Raw genomic sequence first — 13,651 nt, 5'->3', positions numbered from 1 at the left:
GGGGGACATGGGACATGGATCGTGGGGACACAGCAGGGCGTGGGGGGACATGGGACGCGGGCAGACATGGGATATGGGGCACAGGGTAAGGGGACATACAGGGACAGAGGACATGGGGGGACAAGAGCATTGGAACAGGGACCATGGGGACACGGGTGGACATGGGACATGGGGCACATGGGGATGGGGGCACAGGGACAGGGGGCATGGGGGGGACACAGGGCACAGGGACACACGGACACACGTGTACAGAAACACCTGGGGTCTCATGTCCACACACATGCACAGGCACATACATGCGCACACACCTGGACACACGTGTGCACACGCACACTGACACAAGGTCACACACGTGTGCACACACACGTGTGCACACTCACGCAGCTCGGGCCCTGCTTCCCCACCCACGGGGTCCCAGGGGGTCCTGCAGGCCTGCGGGGCGGGGGAGAGGTGCTGCTGGCAGGGTGCGGGGGGAAGCCCCCCGTGACACGGCTGTCCCCTGCCCGAGGGGCTGTGCTCTGCCCGTGACGCCGCGATCTTCCTCTTGCAGGCTTTGCTTTATCGTGGTCTGGCTGCATACCCAGGGGAACGGCAGCACCAGTCCCGCAGGCAGCTGCCCGCACAGCCGAGCCTGGTGTAGGAGGTGTGGAGCATCGTTCCTCAGTGTCCTTGCCGCTGGATCCGGCCCACAGCGGAGCGATGTGCTCTGACATCCGAGTGCTGGGTGCTCAGGACCAATGGCGGCGGGTGGCAGGCCGCTTTAAACGTGCATCTCTCCCCAGAAAGCTGATGGCGTGGCTGGCGGCGCATCTCCACAGCCTTTCTGGGATGAGGGCTGCAAGTCAACTTAATTATCTAAACAGGAGAAAAATCAATGCCCTGGCAATGCCAGTCCTATTTCTGGCCAGAAGATGTCAAAACTCAGCTTCAAAACACATCTTGAGTCATAACCGCATCCGATCCGTGGAAGGAACCACACTTCCCGGCCTCGTCAGGAGCAGGGATGAACACCTCTCGTTGCAGGATCTTCATCACATACAGAACGCGATGCCAGAAACCAAGCGTCTTGAGAAGAGGAGGAGGGGACAGCACGTATGTGACGCAGCCTGGAGCTCCTCTTTGTGCACAGGGGATCCCATGAAAAATCTGAATATGGGGTCGTGAATTAAAAGCTGTGTTAAAGGCCGTGCCTGTGTGAGCTGGCTGATTGAGACCACAGAGATAATTGCAACACCAGGCTGCTGGTCTCTGTAGCGGCCCGTGTTTCGTGACGCTCTGAGCTGAAGCAGCCAGTATTTCGTCGTTCGGTGGGATAGGGAGAGGCAGCCGAGTGACCCAGGGGAGCCATGGTGGGATGGTGGGCAAAGGGTGGCATCTCTGGAGGGTCCAGCAGCATTGTGCTGCAGGTTTTGCAGCTGCAGGAATGCGGGGTGAAGATTTTAAGAAGTTTAGAGCTCTGTCCAGCTGCACAAAGCTTTTCAGAGGTCGGCAGGAGACTCGGCACGTCTCTGCCAGCAGATTCGTCCCTTGCCAAATGCCAGGCTCCAGAGCTCTGAAGTACCTTCCAGGCAAGATCCCCAGGTGGTTTTAGGGCCTGAAAACATATTTTCCCTGACTTTGCTCTGGGAAACAGCTGGACCTTTCTGACCAGATTTGAAAATAGTGGTGGTAGTAGTAGTAGTAGTAATAATAATAATAATCATCATCATCATCATCAAACCAGCTCACTAGCATTTCAGAGAAAGTAGGTAAAGCTTGGCAAACTCCCCTGTAACTGCAAACAGGGCTTTTTGGTGTGGGAAGCGCCAGGCAGCTTGAGAAGCCGGCAGGCAGTCCTGGCTCCCGCAGCCGGGCAGCCGAGGCATCGGAGCTGGCAGCAGGCTGGCTGGCTTTCCTGCCGGGAACCAGCCTGGCAAGCCAGTTCGGCAGCCTGCCCGCGTCCGCTCGAACGCCCTGAGGAAGGTGTCGCCGGTGACGAAACTGCTGACAACCTGGTGTACTCCAACAGGAAAACGATCCTTCAGAAAAATGTTAGCCAACTCAACATCGGAGCGTCTGCGCCCGAATAGCAGCACCCTGTGGAGTGCAAATCTCTCTTGTAATGCAGGATTTTGCTCCAGTTCCCTGCAGAATTTGCTGGGAGAGGTGGACGTCTCTGCTGTGTAGCAGTGCAGCTCCAGCCGTCTCGCTCTGCGAAAAAGCCATACGCACATGCCGGTATCACGGCGATGCTTTAAACCTATGACTCAATGCCTTTGCATATGCTGCCGTGAATTCTAGTTTAGACAAGGGCTGACTGCTTTGGTTATGCATTTCTGCATCTGCTCCAGGTCCTAGGAGATGATGTTCATCTTCGCTCTGCAGTCCTGGTAGGAAGGGGCCAGTAAGCTGGGCCCGGGACATGGCAGACTTCCCCAAGGACAGCCGAGTTTCCTCGCGCTTTGCTAAGGCAGGTTTAGCCGGAGCGGGTGCCGAGCTTGCCTTTTCTCTTCAGCGCTGAGTGCCCTGGGAAAGCGAGCACTTTGAACACACCCTCCCCGTTTTCCAAAGATCCTGAGAAGGTCTTGCCTGGACCTGTGCTCAGTCAGGACCCAGTGTATGAAATGATCAAGTCTTGCTGGGTTTTCTCACTGTTCAGTCTCAGCCACCTGCAAAGCTCACCGGGTTTTGCAGTGCAGGGGTGGCTCCACGTGCTTACCTTTCCAAGGAGATTTCCCCTGGGTTTCCTCAAAGCCTGGCGCTCACATCAGCTTTAGCCCTGTGCATCGAGGACCCCGTGGGTCCTTTTGCTTTCTTAGCACCCACAGAAAAAGAAAATCATCTGGCTATGTACTCCCACCAGGGAGAGCAGCCTATGGCTTAGCTCCTCTGTTTACTGGGTGCTGCTTTTCCCGTTAACAGCAATACCAAGAAGTGCAAAGTCTACACGCAGTGTGAAGGCTCCAACCTCGCCTTGGTTTTGACTTGAAAGTGCACACCTAGGGAAAAGGAAGGACAGTGGTGGCCCTGTGACCTGATGGCTAGAAAAGCTCCTCGGCAGACAGTGTGAAACAGCCAGGAGCCAAGTCTAACTTCCAGCTGCGCCTAGGCCGATGTCTGGAGGCCAGCCAGGAGGCATGACAGAGTCAGACCAAGCAACCCATGTCCCCCAGAGCTCTGCTCTGTCACCTTACGGGCTGGTGCTGAGACCTGGCTGCACCCGGCCAGTGTGGCCATTGGGGAAGGGCTGGAGCTGGCAGCTCCCCTGGGACTCAGCGGACACCAGGAGGTGAGGGTGTGAGGTGAGCTGAGAACTGGCCCAGAGCGTGGTGGTAAGTGGCACAAAGGCTTGTTGGAGGCCAGTCACTGGTGGTGTACCCCAGGGGTCAATACTGGGTCCGGTCCCATTGGGAAGCAGCTTTTCTGAACAGGAGCTGGGGGTCCTGGTGGACACCAAGCTGAACATGAGCCAGCAATGTGCCCTTGCTGCCAAGAAGGTGAACGGTCTCCTAGGCTCTGCTTTAGCTTTGCCAGTCCAGTCATCTTCATTAACGAGCTGGATGATGGGGCAGGGTGCGTGCTCAGCGGGTCGGCAGATGACATCAAACTGGGAGGAGAGGCTGGTGTTCCACAGTGTTGCACTGCCATGCCGGGGGACCTGGACAGGCTGGAAAATTGGCTGGAAGGAACCTCCTGAAGCTCTCCTGAACAAGGAGGCGTGCAAAGTCCTGCCCTTGGGGAGGAACACCCTCAGGCACCAGTATTCACTGGGGGCCACCCAGCTGGGAAGCAGCATGGCTGAAAAGGAGCTGAGAATCTTGGTGGACACCAGGTTGAAAGTAAGCTGCAAAGAAGACTAGTGGTGTCCTGGGCTCGTTAGGCAAACTGTTGCCAGGAGGTGGAAAGAGGGGATGCTTCCCCTCTGCTCAGCGATGGTGGGGCCACCCTTGGCGTGCTGTGTCCAGTGCTGGGCTCCTCAGTACTGGGGAGAGCCCAGCAAAGGGCCACGAAGGTGAATGAGGGCCTGGAAGGAGGGTGCAAAGAAGAGGGAGCCAGACTCTTCTCAGCGGTGCCCGGCAGAGGTGACAGGGTCTGCGATGGGGCATGCGGGGGTGACGAGGGTGTCAGGGCATGACATGGGTGTAGCAGGGCGCTGCGACGCCGTGATGGGGATCGGAGGAGGCTGGCTGGGTGACGGGGGGGGGGTTGACGGGAGACTGACGGGTGAGTGACGGTTGCGAACTGGGGAGGGGGCGGCGTGCCGAGGCGTGACGAAGCGTGACGACGCGTGACGAGGCATGACGAGCCGTGACGCCAGCCGCCCGTCTTGCGGCGCCGAGGGTCCGGACCTCCGCGCCGCCGGGGGGCGCTGCGCGGCGGGTGGGCGGGCGCCTTTTCCGGGTTGGCTGCGCGGCGCTCGGGGCCGGCCCAGGCTGCAGCCGCCGCCGGCACCGGGCCCGGGCCTCGGCACGCTCTGCGCGGGCCCCGCGCCCGCCGCCCCCGGGCCGGCCCCGCCCCGGCCCCGCCGCGGCCCCCGCTCCGGCCTGGCCCTGCCGCCGCCTGCCGCCGCCCTCCTGCGCGCCGCGCCCCGCCTCGCCGGCCTCCCCCGCCGGCCCCGCGCCCTCCTCCTCCTCCTGCAGCCGCCGCCCGGCGCCGCCATGCCCGGCCCGGCCGCCGGCAGCCGGGCGCGGGTGTACGCCGAGGTGAACAGCCTGAGGAGCCGCGAGTACTGGGACTACGAGGCGCACGTCCCGAGCTGGGGGTAAGGGGACCCCTCCACCCCCCGTGCCCTCCTGCAGGCCTCAGCCCACCGGGAGGGTTCCCCGCCCCCCCCCCGGGCCGTTTTGGGGTGACCCCGGGCGGCTGAGGGGGGCTGGGAGAGGCCCCCTGGCCCCACCCAACCCCCGGGCCGTTTTGGGGTGATCCCGGGTGGCTGAGGTGGGGGCTGGGAGAGGCCCCCTGCCCCACCCAACCTCCGGGCCGTTTTGGGGTGATCCCAGGTGGCTGAGGGGGGATGGGAGAGGCCCCCTGTCCCACCCAACCCCCGGGCCGTTTTGGGGTGATCCCAGGTGGCTGAGGGGGGATGGGAGAGGCCCCCTGCCCCACCCAACCCCCGGGCCGTTTTGGAGTGACCCCAGGTGGCTGAGGGGGGGCTGGGAGAGGCCCCCTGGCCCCCCCCCCCCCAACCAGCCCTGTCAGTTGTCCTATCCCCCCACCGCCTCCTCCTCTCTCTTGATGCCCACAGCAACCAGGACGACTACCAGCTGGTCCGCAAGCTCGGGCGGGGGAAGTACAGTGAGGTCTTCGAGGCCATCAACATCACCAACAACGAGAGGGTCGTGGTGAAGATCCTCAAGGTGAGTGTCCCGTTGGTGGCGCGGGGGCTTGCGGTGCCTGGAAGTGGGGGCAACGGCTGTTGGATCTCCTTCACCCCCAAAGCTCTTGTTTTCTCATTAAGGACGTTGGGACGGTGGGTTTGGAAATGGATTTGGTGTCCCGCGTGCCATAGCGATGTTTTGATGTCTCCACCGCTCCTGTCCAGCATAGCTCTGGACTGAGAGCAGCTCTGGGGGAGGAGAGCTGCGAGTCCTGACACTTGGGCAGCGTTGCATGTGCTGCCTGTGTGTGGTAAATTGTATCTGTCCAAAACAGCCCAGGGACTGCCATGTCAACAGGAATGCGAGGCCCAGAGGGAGGAATCCTTCCGTTAACCTCTAGACAGCTGGCACGTGGCTGTTTTGGAGCAAGGCTGTGGGATGCTCAGCATTTGAAAAAGCAGGCAAAATTTTGTATTTAGTCCTTTAGAGGATCTGACGTGGAACAGAACTTCACCACGGGCAGGCCAAAACCACCGTGGAAACTTGAGGAGGCTAAAAGAGGTTGTCTGAAGTTTGGCAGCGTTGGTGACCCTCGTTCTGGTGTGTTGGCCCTGGTGGGGCTGGGCTGTGGAGACCTTCATGCAGCAGTAACAGGTTGTAGTTTGGGGTGGCTGAATGCACGGGTTAGCCGCTGCAGGGCACAGCTTACCGTGCTTGGTGCTGGAGCAGCAGGCTCACAGCAAGCTGCGGCAGCTGTCCCAGCAGCAAACTGTGTTGGTGATCTGGGGGTAGGCAGGGGTGTTTAAAAAAAAGCAGAAATGAAAGGTTAGAGTTGAGGTGCTTTTGGTTGTGGCTTGGCTGACACTTGTGGCTGCCACTTGTTGGACCAGCAACACGTGTCACTTGTTCACTGAGAGCACGTGGGAGCCAGTGTCTGCCCATGGGTTTTCTGAGAATTCGGGCACGTGTTGATCCGTAGCGTGTGCGGGGCTCTGAGCTTAACCCGCCCTTGCAGCCACCAAGACTAGCAGCTGCCTAGGACACGCGTCTCTCCGCCGGGCTGTCGCCGTAAGGCATTTGCTAGATCTGCTCTGATAGTGTGGCCAGGTGTCTCTGCTGGTATCCCCACCTGCTCGCTGTGCCTGCTTCCTTGAGATCTTCCTTGCCTTCCCGGGGAACTCGCCGTGGTTAGTCTGGCCACCGCTCCTAGGCAAGGCACGATGTCCCGTCTGCCTCTGGGAGGAGGTACACGCACCCCTGCTTTGGCTCTGGTCAAGGTGGTGGCCAGGTGAGCCGTTCGGGAGAGTCCCTGCGGCAGCCTGACGTTGGGGCAGAGCAGTGAGGCTCACGTGTCCTCGCTGAGCTGAGTTCCTCCGACACACTGTTTAGACCTCCCCCTCCTTTGGGTGCTTTATGTGGTTTTGGGTTTTGTTTTTTTCAGTAGGGGCAGGCAAGAGTTTCTGCTATGAGAGCGTAGTCAAAGGTAGCCAGAGCAGAGCTGGGTTTTAGGGCAAGAGGGCCTGTGGCTAGGCTGGGGAAACCGTGCACTTCTGCATGCTGCTCTGGAGCCCCTGATGGTCTCTTCAGGACTGCTGTGGTTTGTGGTGACCCTAGGTCTTGTCCCAGGTAGAAAGGCACCACGAGGCTGAGAAGAGACTGCAGGGAAAGGTGTCAGAGATCTTCCTCCTTGCCTCTTCCCAGCCTAAAGAGCCTCCCCTGAAGCGATGCTCCTCTCCCGGTGGCAGCCGAACTCTGTCATGTCTACGGAGCCTGGCAGTACTGGACTGTGAGTCAGCTGGCAAGAGTCATCCGAGGGTGGCTGGGCGCTGCTTCTCCTTGGGGCCTGAATAGGTTGCCTTAATGCCCTGTGAGCAGGGGACTGGATTGTCCCAGATTCGAAGCGGATGGTGTTGCCACCGGTTCCCCTGGCTCCCCCTGCTTGTGTCAAGATGCAGACAGCATTCCTGTGAGTGAGCAAGGAAAAGCAGAAAGTCCGGATAAATAAAGATGAACTTTCTGCTCAGTGGAAAGTGGGTCAGCGAAGAGTGAGTTTCAGAGTACGGAGTTTATGTGTACGTTATGAAAACCTGTGAAGTGTGGCAATAACATCGCTCTGATCTGTGGAAAGTGCCTCTGGTTTCCTGTAGCTAGGCTCAAACTCGGCTGCGAATGTAATTGCACGTGTCTGCAGTGGAGCCTGAGCGAAGAGCCTGGGTCTCTCTGCTCCTCCGAATTCAGGCTGGATCCTGCGGGGTGGGAAATGCGACCAGAAGTCTTCGGGTTTATGTGTGGCTGTAGGGGTGGGACAAAGGGGAGGAGTGGGGACACAGGGGACAAAGTGCTGGCAATGGATGTGCCTGCTTAGCACAGTTGCCCCTGTCTCTTTCAAGGTTTTTTGACAGGACAATTTATGTTACGTGTTAGAGTGAGTTTTAGCAAGAGTCACTGTTTTAATATCTGTGCCTCGTGGGAGGTGACTGGTGTCTCTTCCCAGCCTTGCTCTTCGGAGCAGCTGATCCTTACTGAGCTCAAGTCAGCACGGAGCGAGTGCTTTCCCTGCCTTTTTTTCTCCCCTTCTTTGGTGTTGTGCTACCTGAACATCTCATACCCTCCAGAGAGGTCAGGAAATTTTATCACTCTTTCTCTGCAGAACTGAGCCACAGAGATTTCCTGTGTGACTTTGGGCAAGTCCCTTAGCCTCAACAAAGCCGAGACTAGAGCATAGGTCCTACCCTGCATGGAGGAGATAACTGCTCTTCCTTTTCTGGCAGCCACTTGCCTTGTTTGTTTAAGTGCCCTCTGAAGACTTTAGCATTGGACAAGGCCGGGGCGCTGATGGCTGTGATTGGTATCACAGTGCCCCAGGCCTCTTGGGCTTGTAGAAAGCAAGACGTCCCATTTCCCTGGTCAGTACGCAGCACTGCCTTTCTGTTCTGCTACCCCAAGCGCAGGACCAGGCATAATCCTGCAAGAGAATGGGGTGTGCTCGTGCCACTGGTTGTGGTCATGCAGACCACTGTAACATTACCACTTCCTGGGTCAAGTGCCTTTCTTTGCAAATATGGTGCTCTTAATGTCACTTTTTCCAGGAAGATTCTGCAGCTCTTAAAAAAAAAAAAAAGGCAAAGCAAGCAGGTTGCTTCTCACTTCGCTGCTGCAAGACAGGAGGACGCACCGTGTAGGACAGCGTGCGCAAAGCAGTGAGGCAGGAGCCCTGCTTTGCCACACAGACACCCCTGCCAAGCATCCTCCAAAAGCTGTTGTTGTGAGAAGCGAGGCAGAGGGCAACTCCCCACCTTTTCAACATGTTCAGGGAGCAAAGATTCAGCAAAAAAAACCCCAGTGGGGCTGAAGTCATCTTGGCAGGTAGTGGAGGACGCTGCACCATACTGACCTTCCTACCCATCATGGGCAGCAGGGCAAGGAGCTGGGCAGCAGCTGTGTTCCTGCAGTCCCTGGCTGGTGTAAGAGGCTCTTGTGGGCTCCTTGACCTGGCTGGCCTGGGTGCAGCTGTGGGCATGCTTGCTACACGCTTAGGGGAGGGCTGAGCTGGGAAGAAAGAGGGAGTGTGTGGACGTCCTGCATGTGCTTTTGTGTCTTGCTTAAATTTGATGCTGAGGTTTGACTCCCAGGATGAGGTCCGACATTCCTCGCCATGTACAAAGGAAGTTTAAGACGTCTTTGTTTCCAGGGAGTCATGTGTCATCTGCATCCAATGCAGGTGTCTAAAGCACAGCTCTGCTCTCTCATAGCTAACCACACAGATTTAGATTTTTCCTGGACCACTGAGGTCAGTCTGCAGCCTCTCTGCTGTCTCTTTGATGAACTTCTTATTTTGCTTTTCTGCTAATGCAACTCCAAAGCGTCTGCCAGTCTTCTTGTGTGCCTGAAAAGTGAATCCTCCGTTCTGGGTAACAGTGTTCCTGGGGTTGTGAACAGCACCGCAAGTTGTCGCTCTAAAAGCCAAAGATAAACTTTCCTCATTGCTCGTAACTTCTGTGGGTGATTCTTTGTGGCGAGAATGTTGCTGTTAGTTCCCTGCACTCAGAGCTATTGGTGAGGTTCGGCTGTACCACAGCGTCCTTCGCGGCCCTTTCTCCTGTAGGGGTTACCGCCTGCTCGAGGTGAGGTTACAGCATCCATGTGGTCGGCTCTGTGCAGGAGTCCTCCTGCTTTCCAAATGCACATGTTTGTCTGTTCCGCTTGCCTGTGAAGTGTTGAACCCATCACATAAAGAGGCTGTTTTGTCTCCTTGTATGGTTACTATCTGCATAGGTACAATGTGCAGGCGGAGGTTAGGGGAAGAACGCAGCTGCAAGAAGAGGGACCAGTGAAATGGAGGTTCTGCAGTAGTGATGAAATAGCCCCTTTCTCCTTTGGTGGCTTTTGTCCCTCTCTGCTGAGTGCATGAACTGGAACTTTCAACCATGTACGTGGTTTCACAAGTGCATTCTTGTCTCTTTGCCTTTGTTTTTCCCCTGTTCCCCCTTTTGGGCTGTGTGAACCCTTTGGAGTTGCTGCTCATACCTGGCACTGCTGCAAGCTCCTCCTGATGCTGAACTCAAACTCTCATTCTAGTAGTTAGAGAACCATCTGGGGGAGGTAGAGCCCTCTGGCTCTGGTGACTTTTCTTCTGTCTCTAAAAGCTTTAGAGCCCACATACATCAGCATGTTCTAGATGGGGGCTGAAATGACTCCCGTGCTGGGCTGCAGCAGACATTGCACAGGGAAGTAGGAGTGGATGGTGTTGGTCCCTCGGGCTGGAGCTTTTGACTGCATCAGTGACCTTCCACCAAAGCCATTCAATGCCTGCTCCTGGTAGCTCTCTGTGTCTCTTGCTCCTCCTGCGTTTGCATGCACTGGAGCAGCTCTCCCTGGCCCGCTTCCTCCTTTGGCAGTCTTGAAATGGGCCCTTTTGCAAGAGACCTGGGCACACAGCTCTTCTCTTTTCAACACCAGTTGCCCACACTGAGCTTGGCACAGTTGGCTGCTGGAGTCCAGCCTTGTTTGGAGCTGAGATGGTACTGGGCGACTCGAGGCCTGGAGATGCAGCTGATAGCTCTCACAGGGCTGTTCTAGCACCAAGGAGCTGGTGAGCTGTGGCACTGTGTCTGTTTGCAGTGGCCTCAGGCAGGGCCAGAATGAATGGTTCTCATCTCTTGTAATGGTGGTGGTGGGGATCAGGGCTTGGTCCCTGGGCGTCTCCCTTTTAGCTGGCTGCAGAAGTCTTGATGCACGGTGGGCAGTCCTGAAGCCCCAGGAGGGCTGTTTTGGGATGGGCTGTCAGCGGAGGAAGGGCACTCTGAAGGAAAGAATGGCACTGCCCTCAACACACGTGCCGGCATACTCTACCGAACTTTACTAAAGCACTTTTGCTTTTTTATTTGTTTCAGGGTAGGTTTTTTTCCCCCTTCTATACTAAAATTCAAGAGCAGCTGGGGAAAGTTTGAATTCCCATAATGGAAGTTGGAAGATGCAAACAACTGACAGAATATTAACGCAAGGGGGATCCTTGATTTTGTAGCTCTTTTGAATACGATTATTTGGTGTCCAAGCTGATATCTGGCAAAGTAAGCACTGCTGCTCTGAAGCCAATTTTCCTATTGAGCAATTGGCATCAGGCTTTATAGGCCGATTATTGTCATCCTTTCGATAGTGCTTGCTGGAGACGAATGAGCCTCTAGTGCCAGCTTTGAAATGTTTAAAGCCTGTCATAAGGATGCTGCTCGACCCTTTTGCTGGTCCTGGATGTTGTGTGTTGAGATTTCCCTGATCATTCACGAAGCATCGTGGTGTTTCCAGGCTATTCAGGTTTGGTGAGCAAAGAATAGATTTTTTTCTTTACAGGGTAGTGGAATAAATTACTTTGGTTCCTCGTGGATTTGTGTCTTTTGACTGCTAAACCTTCTCCCCTGCTGTGCTGACCCCAGTTCTTTTTCAAAGCACCTGCTGAGCAAAGCCCCGACCTTCCGTGACTCCGTTGGAGCAGCACGTGTGCTCCCCGACTGGCACGGGGTGTGCGCAGCCTGCTTTTTGCTAGCGTAAAACGATTTTATGCTTTGGATTTAACTTGTATTTCCCATGCCTTCCTGGTCACTGATTCTCTTTCTCGGAGTGGAAATGCGCAAAGAACTTTGGATAGCAATTTGATTTTCTCTCTTCGCTTGAATTCAAGCGATGGGTCCCCAGGTTGTTGGGAAAGACTGGAACTCGGGCATCTGACGGAAGAGTGTGCTCCCTTTGCTTTAGAAACCAGGCAAAAAAGATGATTAACCGGGCAGCCATTTGTTTGTTTAAGACAGGAAGCGATGGTTGCAGCCTCGTATTTAAAGGTTTATTTTAGCAAACAGTGTTAATTCTCACAGCTGGTGTTTGCTGCAGCTGAACTCCTTCCCTGCTTACAAGTTTACATGATCTAATGGAAAATGACCCTGGATCTGGTCTCTCGGTCTCAGAGAGGTGTTTTCTTCTGCATCTACCTGACTGCAAAGCACTACTTATCTCGTGCCAGTTCTCACCTCTGCAGGGGGGTGGCATTGCGTGGTGCTCCCCGGTCTCTGGGCAAAGGCAGTTGGGATGGCCTTGGCCACTGTCACTGCCTCTTCTGCCTGACTTTCAAGTGGATTGAAGCCCCCTCAGGGGGTCCTGACTGGTAGGGCAGGAAACCTGCAGCAAAGGGTGCCTGGCTGGGGACAGCCAAGTGAGAGCTGCCGGGTCCAGCAGAGACCATCCTCCTGTGGCTGGAGGTCACCTTGTCCCTCTGCTCTGGGGACAGCATAGTGGACAGCCACAAACTGTGGGTTTTGTCTCCACCATCTACAGCCACCTCACTTCCAGCTTACCTGAGGAAGTAAGCAATTTCCTGGGAAACTGGAAAACTGGCTGGTGCTAGACAGTCGTGTTGTTCTAAGGGTACTGCTGCAGTTGAAGTAATTAAACCCCTCCCTGTGTAGACACGGTTAAACCGAGACATGTCTTTTAGCCCGGTTTCCTATGGAAACAAGCCTTATGCAATGCTGCTGTCTGACAGCACTTCTCCCCCTCCTCCCCCCAGTAGTTTTTGCACTGGTTGGCCAATTTCAACCAAACGCGACAGAAGTCCCCAAGCTGTCGAGTTTCTACAGATTTCATGTATATAGGTGTTTGCATAGAGCGGAGGGACCCTGTCAGAGCCTGTCTCGGAGGGAAAGGCCGCAGTGATGGTTTGACTCATACTGGTCACTGGAGAATCCCGGCGTGGAGGAAAGCTTTGAAATGTCTCTGCCGTGGGAATAGATGGAGTTGGAGTCTGCACCTGTACAAAACGTTGCCTTGCAAAGCAGGCAGATCAGACTCAGGAGCAGTTCATTTTGTGTAGGTGCCTGCTCCATTCCTCTGCTGGAAATCCCCTTCTCAGGGCAGGGGGACTGAGCCCTGTCGGAAATGCAACCTGAAATGCCGCTGTCCGTAGCCTGGTTTAATAAAATAGCCTTAAATGAGTGCTGTTGAAATACTCTGGCTGCGAGGGCTGGTGTTTCAGAAGCTACCCCTGCTGGGAGAGGCAGATGGTTGGAGACTATAATAGCTTCAGTTAGTTCACATTTAATCCATGTGTGTTTGGAGTCAACATCCTTGGAGGGACAGATCGGGTGACTCTGAGAGACAGTTGTAGCAACCCAGACTTAATCCTGCTGCTTGGAGGATATGCTGCTGGTTGCCCGTGGCTGCGGCGGTGCTGGGGTCTGGGGGCAGCGGGGAAGTCAGCAGAGGTTCCCTGGTTGTGGAGGGTTAGCTCCAGTGCAGTACTGGCTGTGCGCTGGAGTGGTTTGCACCAAGGTGTTTGACTTGCCGGATGCTGTTGGAGATGCTGCTGTTAGTGATTATCTGCAGCAGTTTGTTAAAAAAAGACCAACTTTCTTCTCTCCTTTTCTCCAAAAGTTGCTGATTCTGTCTCCTTGTGTCTTTTAAGAAGTGTGTTGTGGGCAGGGGTCGATTTCAGGTGGAGATCATGCAGAGCATCATTTTCCCATCCTGAAAAAGGTGGAAGCGTGGAAGTGACTGGAAGACAACGTCTTCTGCCCCAGTGGGAGTGGTGGTTGCTATGGAAGGAGAAAGGGAAGTCTCAGAGGGATATTCTCTCCTACCTAACTGATGCAAAAGGCCCTGGAAATAACTGCAGTACGGAGGAAAATGTATTACAAAGTGGGCTTTGGGTCTGCTTCGCTGCGTTTGGGCACCGTTTCAGCTCCCAGTCAGGTGCGGGTGTCACAGCAGAGGGGCTGTGGTGCATGTCTGTTCGTAGCCAGGCCGTGCAGCGAGCGCTTTCGGGACAGCAGAGGCTCAGCTCCCGCTTTGAAATTCCTTGGAAAACAGCT

At 55.7% G+C, this 13,651-nt stretch overlaps 1 protein-coding gene across 4 annotated transcripts in view; it reads left to right on the top strand.

Moving 5' to 3' along the window:
• The first annotated feature begins 4,581 nt into the window (after nt 1-4,581).
• Nucleotides 4,582-13,651, top strand: part of CSNK2A2 (casein kinase 2 alpha 2) — a 28,771-nt gene continuing 19,701 nt past the window's right edge. For all 4 annotated transcript variants that reach the window (XR_012765319.1, XM_075433598.1, XM_075433597.1 and 1 more), the window contains exons 1-2: nt 4,582-4,741; nt 5,225-5,336. Coding sequence is in view for 3 of the 4 variants with exons in the window: in XM_075433598.1 (XP_075289713.1) it covers nt 4,638-4,741; nt 5,225-5,336 (216 nt within the window). In the remaining variant the exon portion in view is untranslated. The remainder of the gene's footprint in view (nt 4,742-5,224; nt 5,337-13,651) is intronic.

This window comes from Opisthocomus hoazin, chromosome 12 (assembly GCF_030867145.1).
Source record: "Opisthocomus hoazin isolate bOpiHoa1 chromosome 12, bOpiHoa1.hap1, whole genome shotgun sequence".
In the NCBI taxonomy this organism is placed as follows: Eukaryota; Metazoa; Chordata; class Aves; order Opisthocomiformes; family Opisthocomidae; genus Opisthocomus; species Opisthocomus hoazin.
The sequence above is the reverse complement of the archived record's forward strand: the minus strand, read 5'-3'. Positions and strand labels throughout refer to the sequence as shown.